Here is a 17,602-nt window from a genome sequence, read left to right as displayed (position 1 = left end):
CTCTAATTGATTTAATAGACCTCAGTTTCATCACAGATATGTATGAAATAATTATACTAACAGATAGATAAAGAATTTGAGAGTATAACAAAATTGGTTTCACGATTTTTGGACACCTATATAAATTGTTGTTAATTATCAAAGTTTAGCTCAGAAACTAAAATATAAGACTATTTCTATTTTCTAATAAAAGGAAAAACAAATTCACCAGCGTGTCCCACAACCACGCGAACACGGGCCACTCACGCACGGGGCACGTGCGCACGCGGGGCCCATGCACATAGGCCGGCCCACGGTGGGAGGGAGCCCGCGCGTGTGGTGCTTTTGCAAAAACATCCTTGCTCTTTCTAGTATTAACGCAGCTCTTATGCGCCTTGTTCCTACAGTCGGCCCTTATGTCGATAGGCCCTCGCCCTAACCCATCTTTACATCTGCCCGGTCCTCGACGCCCCCATGCTCGCTGGCGCGGCGTTGGCTGGCATGGGGCTACCACACCAGCCAACCGGGAGCCCCTCCGATGCACCTAAGAGGTCGATCCTCACCTATGGGACGACGCACAACTTCAGGCAGCGGATGGACGAGCTGCGACAAAGTAGAATGGCCTCTCCACGACAATGGGCACCCTGTGGTGGCGGCAGCCAAGTTCTGGTGAGCCACAGCCTTTCTAAAGTGGTAGAAACATCTGGTGAGCACCAGTGACTCACCACGAACCTACCGATGGCGATTGCTCAGCCGGAGATGCCCCGAGCGAGACTAGACATGTGCACGCGGCAAGTTCAACGACGTGTCGCGGGGACGCGGCCACGTCAGCGGCGTAGAGATGGTGGTAGTAGTGTGGCTTAGGTGCGCATGGCGATGAAGGGTTCTAAATGGGGCTAGCAACACAGTCAGTCTAGCTTGATATGGCGAGGTGGAAGCTATCCACAGTGTGGCGGGCTGGGCCTTAATGGCACGGTGGTAGAAGCAAAGCTCCAAAATTGGAGCTCAGCCTGGCAGCAATCAAGGCGGGCAAGGGGCGATCGGCAAGAGGACATAAAAGCAAAGATGTGGGCACGAGGAATTGATGAGAGGTGCTCGCTCTCTGGCTCACCGTAACCACAACTCGACGGCGACGTAAAGCAGAGGCGCAGTGGGAAAAAAGAGGGCGGCGGGTGCTGTCAGTGGTTTGGCTGGCGCAAGTCATGGCGGGGGCCTGTTGTCGTGGTCGAGGGACCAAAGTCCAAGCACGAGGGGACAAGCATGAGTGTCCGCGACCGGCCATGGCCTATGCGCTGCAGCGCCATTAATGGCGTGACGACGGCATGCACGGCCACATTCGGACGGCACCCAACCAGGCAAGGGAGGGGGCAGCGTGATGCAGCGAGCAGACACGAGTGCAGGAGTGACATGATGGTAGTGGCAGCCATGGGGGCAGTGGCGGTCGGGTGTAGAGAGGGCTGGTGGGGCATGGTGGCCTATGGCTGGCTGCAAGCGGTGCAGCCAGAGTGGCCAAGCTGCAGCCAGGCCACGGCCAGACCAAGGGCAGCCTCGGTCAGCCGGTGTGCATGCACGGCATAGTCGCATAGTGACGTAGAATGGCCACGCGTGGTGACCACGCGCTCGAGCCCAGCGGCCCGAGACTGAGTACGCGCACGAATTTTAAATCGCCTATAAAAACTAAACTATTCAATTTGGAACCAAGCTATCTTCACTACTCTAAAGAGGGCACCTTAGGCTATCAATAAGAGCTACAACACGACACCCCTTCTTAACTCAATTTCATAGAATAATTTGCCAAACATGACTTTGTCACACTGCTGCTCACCTTAGGAATTTTTCTAAGTCTTGAGCTAGATTTGTTTTCAAGTTCCGTTTCTAGACTATTAAAAATACTAGCTAGTAACATTATTTTTCTACAGCAAGAGTTGCATTGTTATCTATAAAGTTTATACTTTAAACTTTATTTTAGTCTAATATATAGGTTCTACAGTAATTTTTGTTCAATAAAAATTAGTTTACACCCCTACTTGTTAACTATTCGAATCAAGGAGCAACTTTCATTTCACATTTTTTTGTTGATCGTTTTAGTTGCAATGCATTATCTACTCACTTCACCACATGCATTAACACACAAGTATGATGATCATGACATGTTTTATTAGATGATTAACATTGTAACACCGAGGATGTTATAGAGGATGCCATGGACTAGCTAGATGAAGTGCGCGATGTTGCCCGCCTCTGCTCGGCCAAGTAACAGCAAGCATTGCGCCGGTATCACAGCCGTCGAGTGCGTGGTCGGGCCTTCAACGTCGGGAACCTAGTGCTCCACCTCGTCCAGGGCAACAAGAACCACCACAAGCTCTCTCCGCCATGGGAGGGATCGTACCTCGTCACAGAGGTGCTTCGACTAGGCACCTATAAGCTCAAGACCATCGACGGCGAAGTCTTCGTCAACGCTTGGAACATCAAATAGCTATGTGGCTTTTACGCTTAAATCTACGCACGCTTTCTCTTATCGGTTTTGCTATTGACTCCTCGATCTTTAGTGACACCCAACACCAGTAATAGCAAGGAGCTCAAGACCATCAACGACGAAGTCTTCGTCAATGCCTAGAACATCGAACAGCTATGTCGCTTTTACCCTTAATTTACTCATGTTTTCTCTTATTAGTTTCACTATTGACTGCTCGATCTTTAGTGACACCTGTCGACATAGAATTTTGTCCCGTGCTGAGGACACACGAGCAAGCCGGAAGGGTCCGCTCGATGGACCTAGAGATCCACCTAGCTTCAGCGTAGGGATGGTCGATCCTGCGTACTCTTCTCGAGACGTGCCAGTCAATTTAACCCTGCAATTGACTAGGAGAGAAAGCTTATCAGTAATTAAGGGCGGAACATGCCGATGTTGCCAGACAGTCCCAAATGTGCGGCTCTGAGAGCCGATATGAAAGGAGATCGACTAAATAGCCGATTCCAGTATATTTATAAAAATAAATCGATTAAAGCTCATGAGATTGTGTAAGAAGAATCGGTTATCATTCAGGATGAGTATCATTCTTTAAACAAATATTGGTCAATGGCCATAAGATATTAACAATAATTAGTTCATGCTGAGCCAATGACTACAAGTAACCCAACCCCTTTTTTATCAAAGAAACAGTTCATGATCATTCAACCATTTAATAAAGATAAATCTAATGAACATATTAGATCTCATCTATCGCTATGACCAGTGGGGCATGAGGTAGAATCATGCAGGCCGTAGAAACAATAATAGACTCGATGACCCTAACTTATTACTAATATCAGTGGGGCATGAGGCAGAATCATGTAGGCCATAATACAATAATAAGATCATAGGGCTAACATATCTTTCAACCTACCGCTACTTCAATAGTCTCGTGACGTGAACTGTTCGTGAAAGCACTCGATATCGGCTAAAATAGCCGATTCAGGCATAACGCACAGTTAAAGTCATGCCCTCTCAGGAATAGATCTACCAACTAACGATCCCCACTCTACGGTGCTAATAGTGGGGTGTGAGGCAGAATCACACAGGCTGTGATAACGGGCCATGGAACAGTTTTCGCTAGCTGTGGATGTCGTCAATGCCCGTGGCTCCCTCATCGATGCTCGCCTTCATGATGTTCCGACCCATGTTCAGGAGATCACCCTCCACGGTGTTCGTCATGGTGTGGCGGTGGCACTGACCACGGCGCAGGTCTAGACTAGGTACGAGCTCCACACCATGGAGACTGGTTTCCCAATGGGCGACGACCCTGAGGAACATGAGGACCTGCTCAAAGAATTTGTTATGGCGGCAGAGGCCATAGTAGACATCACATCCGCCCAGGATGTGGTGAACAAGGTCTTTGATTAGATTGTATCTAGGGTAATCTGATGAACAAAGACTCTTGTTCTTTTCATGAATGTGTCTCAGTGCAATGCTCTTGTGTATGACTGTTTTTGCTCTATAGGCGATACATATCGTATCGGCTTTCATTGTCTTTGAAGATTTTTATTTATTGAACTAGAGGCGATACCCTCCTGGTACCGGCTGTTAGAGCCGAGAATGAATCGGCTATCGAATGTTGATTAGATGTTAGGATAATGTCTCGCAGAACTTTTCATATCAAAGGTCAAACGATTAATCAACCTAGGTCAAGCATCCTATTAAGTGAAACATAACTTCTTTAAGAAATCCATTAACCCTGAATCGCACTTACAATTTGACTCAGCATCCATATACGTTGGCCTAAACCCATCTCCAGGGCTTAATGCTTATTTTTCCTTAATCTAATGGCCGACGTGAAGCCATGACTTTTTACTAAAACAAACTCTCAGAGTCGATCGCTTGCATCGGCTGTTGGGTTTCATTGTTGATCTTAATGAAGCCTCCTTCCCATGACTTGCCAGAAAAACATTCAAAGTCTCCTAGTTCCCAAAAGACTGAATCGGCTGTTGCGATGCTCACGGACTCATCAGCGCGAACTAGTTTGACATCATCTCCATGACTTTGAATCAAATATTGATGCATGGTCGATGGTATACAGTAGTTCGCATGAATCCAATCACGACCGAGGAGCAAACTATACGACCCTTTTCCATTGATGACGAAAAATGTGGTGAGCAGAGTCTTGCTCCTGATTGTTAGTTCGATGTTTATTGCCCCCCGGGTCTTAGACGTATTACCTTCGAAGTCCTTAAGCATCATGCCAGTCTCCTTAAGATCTTTTGGTCCTTTGCCAAGCTTACGAAAAGTGGTGTAAGGCATAAGATTGATAGAAGCACCTCCGTCCACCAACATCTTGTTCATCGGCTTCCCATCAACAAGACCTTTCATATATAAAGCTTTTAAGTGCCAATGTTTGACTGGTTTATCAAATATTGCTTGCTGTATAACCATTAACTTGGTAACTATCTCATACTCCGATTCATTGAAATCCGAATAAACTTCTTAATCTGTCGGAGCTCTGAATTCTGATGGCAACAGAAAAGCCATTTAGATATTAGCCGATGGTTGCTTTCTATCGGTTGTTTGCTTGGTACGCCATACTTGAGGTTTACCAGATGCCTGAGCCTATTCCATCTCTTTATTCCTTAGGCGTTGCACCCTTCTCTTCTGGCTTCTTGCTAAACCTCCTGGACACCATTGGCCTTCCTGCCAAACATATTTTCTTTCGTTGCCGTCTTCTTCATAATCAGCCTAGTCTTGATCAACAACTCTTTTTCCTAGCCGATTATGAACATTTTTATTTTTAGGCACCGATCCATGTTATTATGATGATATGCATCTTGAGCATGGATAGACCGGCGGTTGGTTTGAGACTGCCTAAACTCCCAATATCAATTGTTGCATTCTAGATAGTCATGTCTGGTAGGCAACTTTAAATTTTTATTCCAGCAATGTCTGAAGAAAGGACAATTCCAATGTAATTCGGCTTATTTCCTTTCATACCTCTCTTCTTTCAGTTGATGCTGGTATGCCTGATCCTTTAACCAATGTTGATAATCCTTTTTCTTCTGCCGCTGCCACTTATTCAATAGAATCCGAGATGTAACTCACGGCTTTATCATCCTTGCTTTTGACGTCTCCCCCTGCTTGTATCAGCTCTTTTGCTCGGCACGACGTCTTCTAATCTCTCTGTACTCTTCAGTCGATATTTGCATCTTGGGATCGACTATTCCAGCTTCTTTTGATTTAGTTGATGTTAGGACCTTAGTCTTTCCTTTGAGTAGCCCAGCATCAACCATGTTTTGATCTCCTAGGAAAGGATTATCATCAACTTTCATTTTCTGAGGCGTATCAAATTTGAGCCTCCCCTGCTGAATAGCCCTCTGTATATGCTGCCAGAAATTTCTGCATTCGTTGGTGGAATGAGAAATAGCATTATGGAACTTGTAGAACTTCTTATTCTTCAGCTGATCAGGGGGCAACATGACATGACCATCGAGCAACTTGATCTGTCCTTTCTCAAGCAAAAAATCGAAGAGCTTATCTGATTTGGTGACATCAAAGTCATAGCTCTCCTCGATTCCTCTTCCCCAAGGATTTGACACCATTACTGTCTTTTTGCCCCCAATTCCATTCAGCCATAGCAACCTCTTCTTCTTTATCTTCATAGACATCATCGACTGATAATGGATCATAAGCTTCGGCTACTGTGGTACTCTTCTAAAATCAGGTATCTCTGCGCATACTCTAGAATTGGCTATTGAGCGCTGCCACTCGCTGAGCCAATTGATCCAAGTTGTCAAATTCTTGTCCCAGCAGCTTTTCTTTCCACATTGGCAGCATTCCTTGAACAGCTAAAGCAGCTAGTTGATCATCAGCCAAATTTAAGGAGAAGCACAAGTTCCTAGTTTCTCGGAACATCTGAAGAAATTCAGTGCCCGATTCATTAGTCTTCTGTCTTATAGTTGTCAGATCGGTAACCTTCTTTTCTCCAGTCCCAGTATAAAAATATATATGAAACTTCTTCTCTAAGTTAGCCTAATTAGCAATGGAATTAACTGGTAGTGATAAAAACTAAGTGAAGGATGGTCCTGATAAGGACAAGGAGAAGAAACGAACTCGATGGGCATCCTCAACTAATGCTTCACCCAATTGTGTAAGATATTGACTGACATGTTCTATCGTGCTTGTATTGTCTTGGCCAGTAAACTTAGCAAACTCTAGGAGCTTGTAATTTGTGGGAAGAGCGACCAAATCATACCATTCTGGATATGGGCGTTTGTACGAAAAAGTCAGCCATTTTGGCTTCAGACCGAACTGATTCTTCATAATCTCGGTTACCCTCAGCAATAACTCATCAGCTTGCGGATTCGGATTCCTCTGCACCTGCTGACCCATCTATGGATTGAAACCCCGTGTGCCTTGATATCCTGAGTTTGGCATTATGTGAAGGGTGTTATAATCCGTGCCATAGTGATACCCTTGGGGAATCTCGATCTGCTAGGTTCTTTGCTGGCTTGCTGCTTGAAGTCTCTGATTATAGACATAAGGATCTATATCTCTACGGATTCTTTGAATTGATGGTGCTATTTTTTGAGCCAACGATGGTATGTGGCCTAATGTGCCAAAATTGATCACCTGGTTCTGATCTTGCCCTGCCAGCTATTGTACATGCTGTACTGGCGGTCCAGAATTATACTGTATCTGATTCATAGTAGTTCCTTGAGCCTGTTCAGATGAACCCTGAACTGTCTGGACATCACCATTACCAGTTGGTGCTGCTTCTTGATGGCTGGTACCGACTTGATTAGTCCCTTGGGTCGACAGATCTAGAATGTTGTAATAAGCCGGCCCACCTTGACCAACTGAAAACCCATCAATCGTCTCTCTCATGGCATTGTGGAATATGTCCAAGAAAGCTTCGTTATGGCTTGATATGGCATCACGAACAGATTTGTCTACAACTTCCTTAAAGAAACGTCTGTCTTCATCTTCAGTTGTATCCGTCTGCCCGTGTAATAGAACTCTTGGTAGTGGAAATTTCTAAATAATTGTGTTATCATATGTTTTAGTGTATGACAACAAACACTTGTTCTGAAACTCTTCTGTAGCCTTGCTGATGATACCCTTATCCTCATCAGGTAGATCTTCATAATGCAGCATAAGAATGTCGTTGTTGTTGTGAACCGCCATTAAACGATTGTGGGTTCGAGTCCCACCGGGCGTGACAGAAACGTGTGTCGACACGGAATTTTGTCCCATGCTAAGGACACACGAGCAAGCCGGAAGGGTCCACTCGATGGATCTAGAGATCTGCCTAACTTCAGCGCAGGGATGGTCGATCCTGTGCACTCCTCCCGAGACGTGCCAGTCAATTTGACCTTGCAATTGACAAGGAGAAAAAGCTTATCAGTAATTAAGGGCGGAACATGTCGGTGTTGCCAGACAGTCCTGAATGTGCGGCTCTGAGAGCCGATATGAAAGGAGATCGACTAAATAGCTGATTCTAGTATATTTATAAAAATAAATTGGTTAAAGCTCATGAGGTTGTGTAAGAAGAATCGGCTATCATTCGGGATGAGTATCATTCTTTAAACAAATATTGGTCAATGGCCATAAGATATTAACAATAATTAGTTCATCCTGAGCCAATGACTGCAAGTAACCGAACCCCTTTTTTATAAAAGAAACAGTTCATCATCATTCAACCATTTAATAGAGATAAATCTAATGAACATATTAGATCTCATCTATCGCTATGACTAGTGGAACATAAGGCAGAATCATGCAGGCCGTAGAAACAACAATAGACTCGACGACCCTAACTTATTACTAATATCAGTGGGGCATGAGACAGAATCATGTAGGCCGTAATACAATAATAAGATCATGGGGCTAACATATCTTTCAACCTACCGCTACTTCAATGGTCTCGTGACGTGAACTGTTCGTGAAAGCACCTGATATCGGCTAAAACAGCCGATTCAGACATAACGCACAGTTAAGGTCACGCTCTCTCAGGAATAGATCTACCAACTAACGATCCCCACTCCACGGTGCTAACAGTAGGGTGTGATGCAGAATCACATAGGTCGTGATAACGGGCCATGGAACAGTTTTCGCTAGCCAATAGATCTACTCAAGATCAAACACGCCTTAACTGCACGCTATGCACGATCAAGATTGACGTAAAACAGCCGATAAAACATAACTTATCGTTTAAAGTGCAGATTAAATCAGTTTAGATTAACAAACGATGGGTTAACAAAGATATAAGGCCGATCTAGATCAATCCCAATCGGACGAATTGATATTGCTGTAATTAAATAAACAATGGAAGCAATAAGCAATATCGGTAACTTAATGAATCTATCCGAAGGAACACCACCCTTAGATGGAGCCGATAACTTGACCTTAATCTAGTTCGAGCAGTGGAGGTCAACCGGATCGATGCAGCCGTACTTGAACTAGACAAGAGTCGATAACTAACTCATACCAGAGTCGCAATAGAGGTCGACCGGATCGATGCAGCCGTACGAACAGAGGTATAAGCCATGACGGTACTTATAGACAAGCAGTGGAGGTCGACCGGATCGATGCAGCCGTACTTGCTGAAGAACTCGTCGAGATCTACTATACTCCTACTCCTAAGGGGTGGCTGGAGCCGAAAAAGTAAATAACTTGTATTTGATTAATTGTGTGTCTTTTATAATAGCCGGGGTTTGGTATTTATACCCGGAGCCTAAAAACGAATCATACACGAGTACGACTCAATACAATCTTTGGTGCGAAGAAAACATTCATATCTTAAGATAACTTATACTCTAATTTTTCCCTTTTGTAGAGTCCGATATGTATTTTCTCGATGCCAATCATATTTCGTCATCATTATCTGCTGACGTCATTCGAAGAAAACTGGTCCCAATGTCGCAGTTGACCCGGCAGATATCAATTCTTACTCAATCGACTTCTTGATTGGCACAATCTTGGAAGCCTGCGAGTTCCTCTCTCCTAAATTTTGGTGTAAACATCTTCCTCTCTCGTCTGTTTGTAACACCTACTGCAAACCAAGTGCAGGTAACACGAGCAGCAGCGAACTGGACGTAGGAACGTTCCGTCCGAACCAGTATAAATCCTCGTATCCTCCAAGCACACCATCCAAGCCAGACGCGTAAATACAAATTTACTCGTCGGTGGTCCAAAAACACTGACAGATGTACTCCAGCAGTTATGGAAATGGGGGAAGCCAGCTTTCTTCTGTAACTGAATTTGCCGGTTACAGTTTGGTATCGTTCTTATATTTTGCTGTCTCAAGATTACAAAACGCTGTCACACAAGTTCTGTGTGATTTGAATTTCAAAAGTTGACATGTTCGGAAAATTATGTTTCATTGGGTTCACGATGAATCAATTGGCTTGTGTTCTGTTGTATACTGTATATTGTTACACTCTGAAAAGAAAGGAGAAAACACTGATATGGCCTGAACAAACGTTGAACCAGCGCCAGCCGTTTCTCGCTGAACTTAAATGCAATCGCCATTTTTCTTTGGGCACTCCGAAATCTCCAACTGTCACGTTTGCTGATTGTAGCGTCTACTCCCTCGTAATCTTGTTTCTGCTAGATTTGACACCTGTAGTTAGCAGAAACTTAGGAAAGGTCGTCTTCCTTGCGAGCTTTGTTGAAATGCAGCTGGAATCCACCATCATCTGCTGATGGTCAAACATTTCCCATCTATGTACTGATTACTCGTCTCATATTTTTGGATGCTTTATGGTGATCCAGAGGATGACATGGGAGAAGCTTGTTTCGTTTGGGCATCCAGATGCCCGTCACTGCCGTGAGCTGTCCTCCGGAGACCCTTGCAGAATCGTTCTTGGTCAGAGCAGAGGGCAGCTCTGTTCTGTTCAGCAGTGGTAGGCTCTCTCACCCAGCTGGTGCTGCAGCAACAGCAACAGCAACAGCAACATGCCGTCGCTCTCCCCGTCCCCGGGCCGGCCGGCCGGCTGGCTGCTACTGTTGGTCGCCGTAATGGCGACCTGACCCTCGGTCCCTCGCGCCACCTTTCCGTCCGCAGCGACAGACAGGGCCCCTCCGCCCGGTCCCCGGCACAGCTCGCTCTCACATCACCGGTCACCGCCGGAGGTCGGCACGACGACCGGGTTCGGCGGCGGAGTCTCCCACCGTTCGTCGCCTTGACCCGGTGATGAAAGGATCAATCACCTCTGTTTTTTCTACAGTCAACCGCTTACCAGAATTGCTGTTCTCTTCTGGAAGGGTTCAGACGTGCAGACAACATCCACACCAGACACCAGGTCACGGTGGTCTCGCCTGCCACCGGAAAAGCCAGCATGTCACGCACATACGCAGCACTGACACGAGCCTGACCGCACGAGACACGGACGGCATGAGGATACAGTTTTAGAAGCACATGCAGATCCAGCTATGGAAAGATGCCAGAACAAATATTCCTACAGCAATTTCACCAAACAGAAACACCACCCTGGACGGCAGGGCAACGAGGCAGGACCATCCAGATCTAGTATCAGACAGGCTGATCGTCTGCATGTACAGTACAAAGCAGGTTGCAGGCTTTACAGCATTCACAAAAACGAAGGTGACTAGTAAAAATCAATCAAAAGTAAAAAAAAAAAAAAAGAGGCTTATTTGGACATAAGCGCACTGATTGTCAGCACATCCTAAACTGAAAGTGTTAAATACACCAGACGACAAGGATTATAAATTCACAGCAAGGGTGCAAATCTACAGGCACTATGAATGAAATGAAAAAAGAATCAACTATTTATACAGAATAGGATCTAGCAAGCTGGAAAATTCATTGCTTCTAGGATCTTTACAGTGCTACCTGCCTGTCTTGGTGTTAGATTCTGGTGGGAACCTTTATGCAAGCTTAGTTTTCCTTGCCTGGTCAGCACTCAGTAATGTGGGCTATTGGTTTGGTATGTGGCAGTATTACAAAGACGAGTGGTGTCGTCGTCATCGGAACAGGTCAGGGAAGGACCACATGATGAACTTGGCGTAGACGTCAGTCTCCAGGAACTCGATGTGGGCTGCTCTGCCGATCATGGTGTTCAGGCTTCGCCCTTGGTTGGACTGGTCGAAATTCACATCGCAGCGCATGAATGTCCGGGTGTCGGATGAGGGCGCACGGATCTGGTCCAAGCAGTTGTTGAGCATTTCTGTGAAGACTTCACCCTTCTTTGAGGTGTCTGATGATGCAGCTGGGCAGAGCTCAATTCTCGCTGAATGATATGGTACATAGCCATCCTGGAAGAACAAAAAGATGCACATAGTCATGACAGCTATAAGGACTATAGAGCCCAAATTGTTTACTGCAGCAAAACAAATTCCACACAAGTAAATTACTATTAGAGATGAGAAAAGGGAATAACCTGTGGTGATGATAACAATATGATATTTTTGAAGTTCTCCAATGTTTTCAACTGTATGAACAAGAACAGTAATAGTTAATCATAAATTCATCTTGATGTAAATAAAATCTAGCATAAATCAGCAACAAGTCGAATGGCCTAAGTTACTCCAGATAGGGACTTCGTACCTTGCAAAGCTTATAAAAGTATGTATTTTGGGGGTCTTGATCATCACTGAAAGTGAGTTGATGGATGCACTGCGCTCCCTTGAGCTTTTTCAGCAGCCAGAGTCCAGAATTGAACAACGAATTTGAACTGTACCAGTAACCCAAGTGAGGCCCTGATATTGACATGTACGTGTAGAGGTTCTTCAAGTATGGTTGCAATGCAGGTTCTATTAAGATGGGGCAAACAATCAGCAATATATCTATAAGATTCTTGAAAAGATTTGTTAGGAAAGTTGGGAGAGACCTGCCAGGGCACTTCTAATGATGATGTTCCCAATGGAATGGCCAACAAAATTTAACTTCAGCTCTTTGCAGCCTCCGTATCTTGATAGCTTATCCATTTTCTTCTTCAGGAAGGCAACTACCTCCCCAGCCAACCTGCTACCCATTTCTTTGAAGTCTCCAGATGTTTTATCTTCATTAGCCTCAGACATTAGGCAATCAGCTCCAGGATCCAATAGAAGCCATTGGTTTCTAACAAGACGTAAATCCAAATGGTGACCCTGTTTATTTAAATCAGAGAAAGATTGAGATAAGTATTTACTTTTAACTCAGATCAAGCATAAAGGAGGCGAATGGAGCTTGCCTGAAAACCATGCACAAAAATGACAGCTCGCAAGATGCGTCCACTTTTTTTACCAGCACTACTTTTGGGTACCAGAGACTCTCCTTGTAGTTTAGGTAGCACAATAGTATCCTTTTGTTCAGGACTCGAAGCCAGATCCTTGCTGGAACTATGCTGTGGAACAACCATGACATGTTGTTCTATAAGAACAACAGGAACACGTGAAGGAACAGCATATATATGCATATCTTGAACAGACTGTGTATTGATCTGCAAAATGCTTCAAATCAGTACATGTTTCAGGGGCAAGTTTTGCACTGAACTATTCTTAAAGAAAAGAACAGTGTCAAACCTTCATTTGTGCTATGCTTTTCCTGTGTAGTTCTGCCCGTGAAACAGAGTTCTGTACAGGCTGCACAGATATATAGACTGTTAAATAGAGATTGGAGTGATAAAAATACTAGTTATGAATAGAACTTCCTGGCGAGGGCAATTACGTCATCATGGAACTTCCTTGAGACAGAACCTCTAAGAAGGGAATGACGGTGAGTTGAGTCATCAGTCATACTCCGCAGATAGCGATGCGGCATCTCAATTTTTGAGTGAACAGTCCATATTGACCATTCTGCCTTCCTGTCAATAGCCCAAACATCGTGCAAGTAATCCAATATCTTTGTTTTATTTAGCCTGAATAGATCAAGAGAATATTGTTGGACATGGCAAGCATAGAATGTATGATCACTTTAAGTACACGATAAAATCAATAGAACACTTGCCTATGAAATTTCAAGAATGCATTCCATAGAAGTGAAAGCTGTCCACTCAGAGTTAGAAACAGTTCAAATAGCTCTTCCTGGGGAAGAGTATACAGCATAGAATCATCTGTACCATTAACCATATCGTTGGGTTTCTGCAGAAGCCAGACGTAACACATTTTAAATCCACAACTTTCTTGTCGTTAATATATCCAAGATGATCATAAGCATAAAATGAAGCATACCTCCAAGAAGTCATGTAAAATTCCAGCCAACTGTCCCACACCCTTGCCAGTTGCAAGGAACACTTTACTAGAATTCGGTAGTCCAGATTTTGATGCATTAAATGACTCATATTTACCAAGATTCAAGTCAGCAACATCTAAATCCTCAACTGTCTTACCAATAGCACCACTGATTTTGTTCAGTTCTTCAAGCAACATTTTTCTAGAAGTTAATAATGCCTTAACAATGTTATATGATGTTGGACCTAAACCTTGGTCCGGTACCTGCAAATAAAATGCCACTTTTACTCAAATGTTCAATAAAATAGAATAAAAACATTACAATCAACCAGTGCAGGATCTAATTATCGGGAAATCAATGCCCCTCCGTTCTAAATTGTAAGTCGTTTTAGTTTTTCCTAAGTCAAATTTCTCTAACTTTGACTAAGTGTCTAAGTTTATAGAAAAAATAAAATGCACAAAAAACTACAACATCAAACTGGATTCATTAGATTAAATACACCCCAAAATATATTTTGATATTGCATTTACTAAGACATGTTTGACTTGGGAAAAATCTAAAACGATTTACAATTTGGAAAAAGGAGGGAGTACATGATGACTCCCTTCTTAGTACAAAGAAACGCAGCTCACCTGCGTTTTCGAGAGAGAAAAAAAGACCATTAAACAATGAAGTAAATTTGAACCTATAGAATTTGATCTCAGACATTTATTTCAAACAACTCCTGAGCATAGCAAGATTGTTAAAAAGGCTCAGAGTTGCATCTCTGCATGCAGTATGTGTTCCCAGCCCATCCCACAAGAGTTGTGCTGGGAGTGTTAAAAAAATATTATTTTTAGTTGTGCATTCAAACTCCAAGTGCTTCGATCCGGAATAGCACTAGATTTGAGCTAAACATTCCAATGTACAGTTTTATATGGACATGACAGAGGTTATTCACAGTATCCAAGTTGTTAGGAAGTTACAACGTAAAACAAGCATGCATTGGACCCCCATTTTCGAAGAACATTAAAGCTAAAGCTTCACAAACCTGTGTACCTTCAATGATGATTTAATTGCACCAGCTTTCAGGTACACTATGTGTAATGTCAGATCAACAAGCACAGAGTGGAACGCATCAAAGTGAACTGGACAGTACGAGTGCAGACCCAGGAGCGCTCTGTGTGGGATCCTAAATTCGTGCACAGCTGCTGAAGATGTGACACTAGAAGCTTGAAGCTCAGACCTAGAACTCAGAAAAGCAAAAGCATGGTCAGTATTGCAAATGATATTTGTACATACATGTGCACTGAAGATGCAGAAAGTCTTGGAACTTGGAAGAGAGAGCGCAAGTGGTAAAACGTCTACTCACCCATTGTCTAGGGTTGGGGCATATATCAGCTCAAACTTCAACATCACAGCCGAAGCCGCTGGACCCTTGAACAAATATACCAGACTATAAGGGTACAGTAATCTTAATTCAAATAAAAAGGTGGTATGTCAAAATGCCAACCTCCTCTTCACTATTTAATATGTTGAAAGACACCATGACCGATAGATAGATATCTTGTCTGGCATACTTGATCCGAAACGGCTGTGTGTGGAAGCTATTGTCGACGTCATCTATTCTCCAAATGCCCAATGCATCATCCGCACCAACATCAGAAGCTGCACAATCCACCTACCATGTCATTATCTATTAGCTAAAAGATTGACTGCTACAGAGAGGGCTTAAAAAAAGGATCAACATCAACGAAAATCCCCTGATACTTCTCTAATTTACAACAAAAAGGGATCTGGAGACTACATCATTGTCAAACAAGTTCAAGAGATGATCCAGTGCAAATGTGTTCACATTCTCCATAAACACCATAACAAAAAGTTTGACAGGAGCTCCCTCATGGTCATACTTTAGTTGCGCTTTCACTTTTCCGTAGTTCATCATCATCATCACTTTAACACGAAAGGGAAATGTATCCTTGAGCTTGCACAATTTGACTATTGAGGTGACAATGAAAGGAATAGAGCATTTACAAAACTATTGGGATTGTTAGATATGCTCTAAGTAACACATGGCAAGTATAGAAACAAGGGGATACTATTTATGACACGCTTGCACAGTTATGTTCCATATCCAGCTGCTCGACAAACTTCTTGATGTTATCAAAGTAGAATTTAGATGGAAACAAAGATGGTCTGGTAGTCTCTAGACGTAGGGTACCTCTGAGAAATCATAACATATACTCCGTGTAAATACGTAAGTTTCTGCTTTCAGTATCACATGGTCCAGATAGATTCTAGTACTACTACAGACAACAATCAAGCAGTTACCAACTGCATGCTAGCACGTGTACCAATCTAACCATTCGCTTCCAATGCAAGCACATGTTGAAAATGATGGATATGGGACCAGAAGATCAAATCACGCTATTCAGTGCCCAGAGAGGTGCACACCTTCATATTGCACGACCCTGGCAGGCGAAGCCGGTGTTTTGTTGCCACCTTCCTCCCACATTGCACTAATCTTCATCTGATACCATCTGCAGATAATACAAAAATCATCTCAGAAGAAAGAAAGAATAAACAGTAAACGTTTACACTACACAGACAAGTGACAAAAAGGCTTCACATGCGGCATCAGTGAGAATTGTCGCACATAACTCACGTACAAAGCTGCAGTGAGGGACTGAGGGGAACAAAATCATGGGTAAAATCAGAATTCCTCATCCGCGAGGTGAAATGCCTAGAAACAACCGACCGAACGGGAAAGCCAAGGAAAGCAACGCCGGAATGCTCGAGGAAATCCAAACATTTAGCCTAGGAATGCGTAGCGGTCGTACCCTTTACATCAAAGCACTCTGAACTTTTCATGTTTTCTCCCTAAAAGGCAGTAAACAAACTAAACCCGAGAAAAGTTTTCGCGACAAAAAAAAAATGAATTACAGAAAAAAAAAAAACGAGCAATTCTCACCCTTGCTGGAACAGATCGAGGTTGTGGAAGCGGTGGATGTAAATGGCCACCTCGTGCACCGTCTCCATGACGTCCCGCGGCCTGAAGCAGACCCTGGGCCCCTTGGCCGCCTCCGCCTCCGGCGCGGCGGTGTCCAGCCGCCACGACGCCGGCGATACCCTCTTGGCCGCTGCGCGCGGGCTGTCCTGGACGCCGCCGCCGACGAGGCACCTCATGCGGCCGAGCTTCCGCGCCGCGCCCGCCGCCCCGATCCGCGCATCACTCCCTCGATCCCCGCGGGCGGCGAGGCCTAGGCTCCGCTCTCTGTCTCAGTCGATGCCGGGCCCTAGGGTTTGGAAGCTCCCGGACACTCGCACCGGCAGGGGCGCGGTTTCAGCGGAGGCGAAGCGCGCGCGCGCGGGGAGTGGACCGCGCTCCACCAGCGTCGGTCGTTCGGCGCGAGGATGACGCGTGTGGCCTGGGCCTTCGCCGCGTGCGGCGGCTGCCTTGGCGTTCGGCTGCGGAGGGACGGGTCCCACTCCTCAGCGGCGAATCGCTAGCTCGCAGATCGGAAGTCGAAGGCTGCTGGCTGCGGCGGCGCAAGGACGGGTAGCACCTAATGGCGGCGCGCGTGACAGCGTGGGCGTAGGGGGATATTCGACTCGCTGGCCGGTGGTCGGGCCCCGCTCGCCGGAGCGTGCGGAGATCGGGGAGGCGGGTCGGAGCGGCAAAGCGGTGTGGTGGAGCAGGCGAGAGAAAGAGGAGAGAGGAGGAAGGAGACAGGTGGGTGCGGAGATTTAATGCCCGGGCTCGCCCTCACTGCCAGGTGGCGCCGCAGGTGCTGCGGGGCCCGGGAGCAGCATCTTTCGGCACGACACGGACCCACCTGTCAGCGACGCGGGCTCGCCGCGCGGCACGTGCGGACGAGGGTGCGGACGGAAGTTAGGGCTCGTTTAATCTCCTGTGTAAAGGCTTACGATGTCACGTCACGGGATGTCGAATCGAATACTATTATACTACTTAAAAAAATAAATTACAAAATCCTTCAATAATC

At 45.0% G+C, this 17,602-nt stretch overlaps 1 protein-coding gene across 5 annotated transcripts; it reads right to left on the bottom strand.

The window, feature by feature from the left end:
* Positions 1 to 11,065: 11,065 nt before the first annotated feature.
* LOC136504479 (uncharacterized) lies at positions 11,066 to 17,311 on the bottom strand. 5 transcript variants are annotated; one of them, XM_066499416.1, is made up of 14 exons: positions 16,570 to 17,311; positions 16,053 to 16,138; positions 15,112 to 15,266; positions 14,971 to 15,035; positions 14,658 to 14,844; positions 13,619 to 13,882; positions 13,395 to 13,528; positions 13,116 to 13,305; positions 12,971 to 13,030; positions 12,640 to 12,888; positions 12,298 to 12,556; positions 12,015 to 12,220; positions 11,848 to 11,898; positions 11,066 to 11,722 (listed from the first exon to the last, which is right to left on the bottom strand). In XM_066499416.1, exons 1-14 carry the CDS (start codon positions 16,782 to 16,784, stop codon positions 11,432 to 11,434), a joined length of 2,412 nt encoding a protein of 803 aa, XP_066355513.1. In that variant the 5' UTR covers positions 16,785 to 17,311; the 3' UTR covers positions 11,066 to 11,431. The 5 variants fall into 5 exon arrangements, with proteins under 5 accessions (XP_066355513.1, XP_066355515.1, XP_066355517.1 ...); XM_066499418.1 differs by having other exon boundaries at positions 15,820 to 16,138; positions 16,570 to 16,632; XM_066499420.1 differs by having other exon boundaries at positions 14,971 to 15,028; positions 15,820 to 16,138; positions 16,570 to 16,632.
* Positions 17,312 to 17,602: the final 291 nt, after the last annotated feature.

The sequence above is a fragment of the Miscanthus floridulus genome, chromosome 14 (genome assembly GCF_019320115.1).
Source record: "Miscanthus floridulus cultivar M001 chromosome 14, ASM1932011v1, whole genome shotgun sequence".
Lineage (NCBI taxonomy): Eukaryota > Viridiplantae > Streptophyta > Magnoliopsida > Poales > Poaceae > Miscanthus > Miscanthus floridulus.
The sequence above is the reverse complement of the archived record's forward strand: the minus strand, read 5'-3'. Positions and strand labels throughout refer to the sequence as shown.

What these genes read in the sequence shown, in the direction of transcription:
- LOC136504479 (XM_066499416.1), bottom strand. Translation starts at nt 16,784, where the DNA reads ATGAGGTGCCTCGTCGGCGGCGGCGTCCAGGACAGCCCGCGCGCAGCG. An exon ending in CAATTAAATCATCATTGAAG is followed by an intron (nt 13,883 to 14,657) that starts GTACACAGGTTT and finishes TTTTATTTGCAG; the next exon opens with GTACCGGACCAAGGTTTAGG. An exon ending in TTTTTGTGCATGGTTTTCAG is followed by an intron (nt 12,557 to 12,639) that starts GCAAGCTCCATT and finishes TTAAATAAACAG; the next exon opens with GGTCACCATTTGGATTTACG.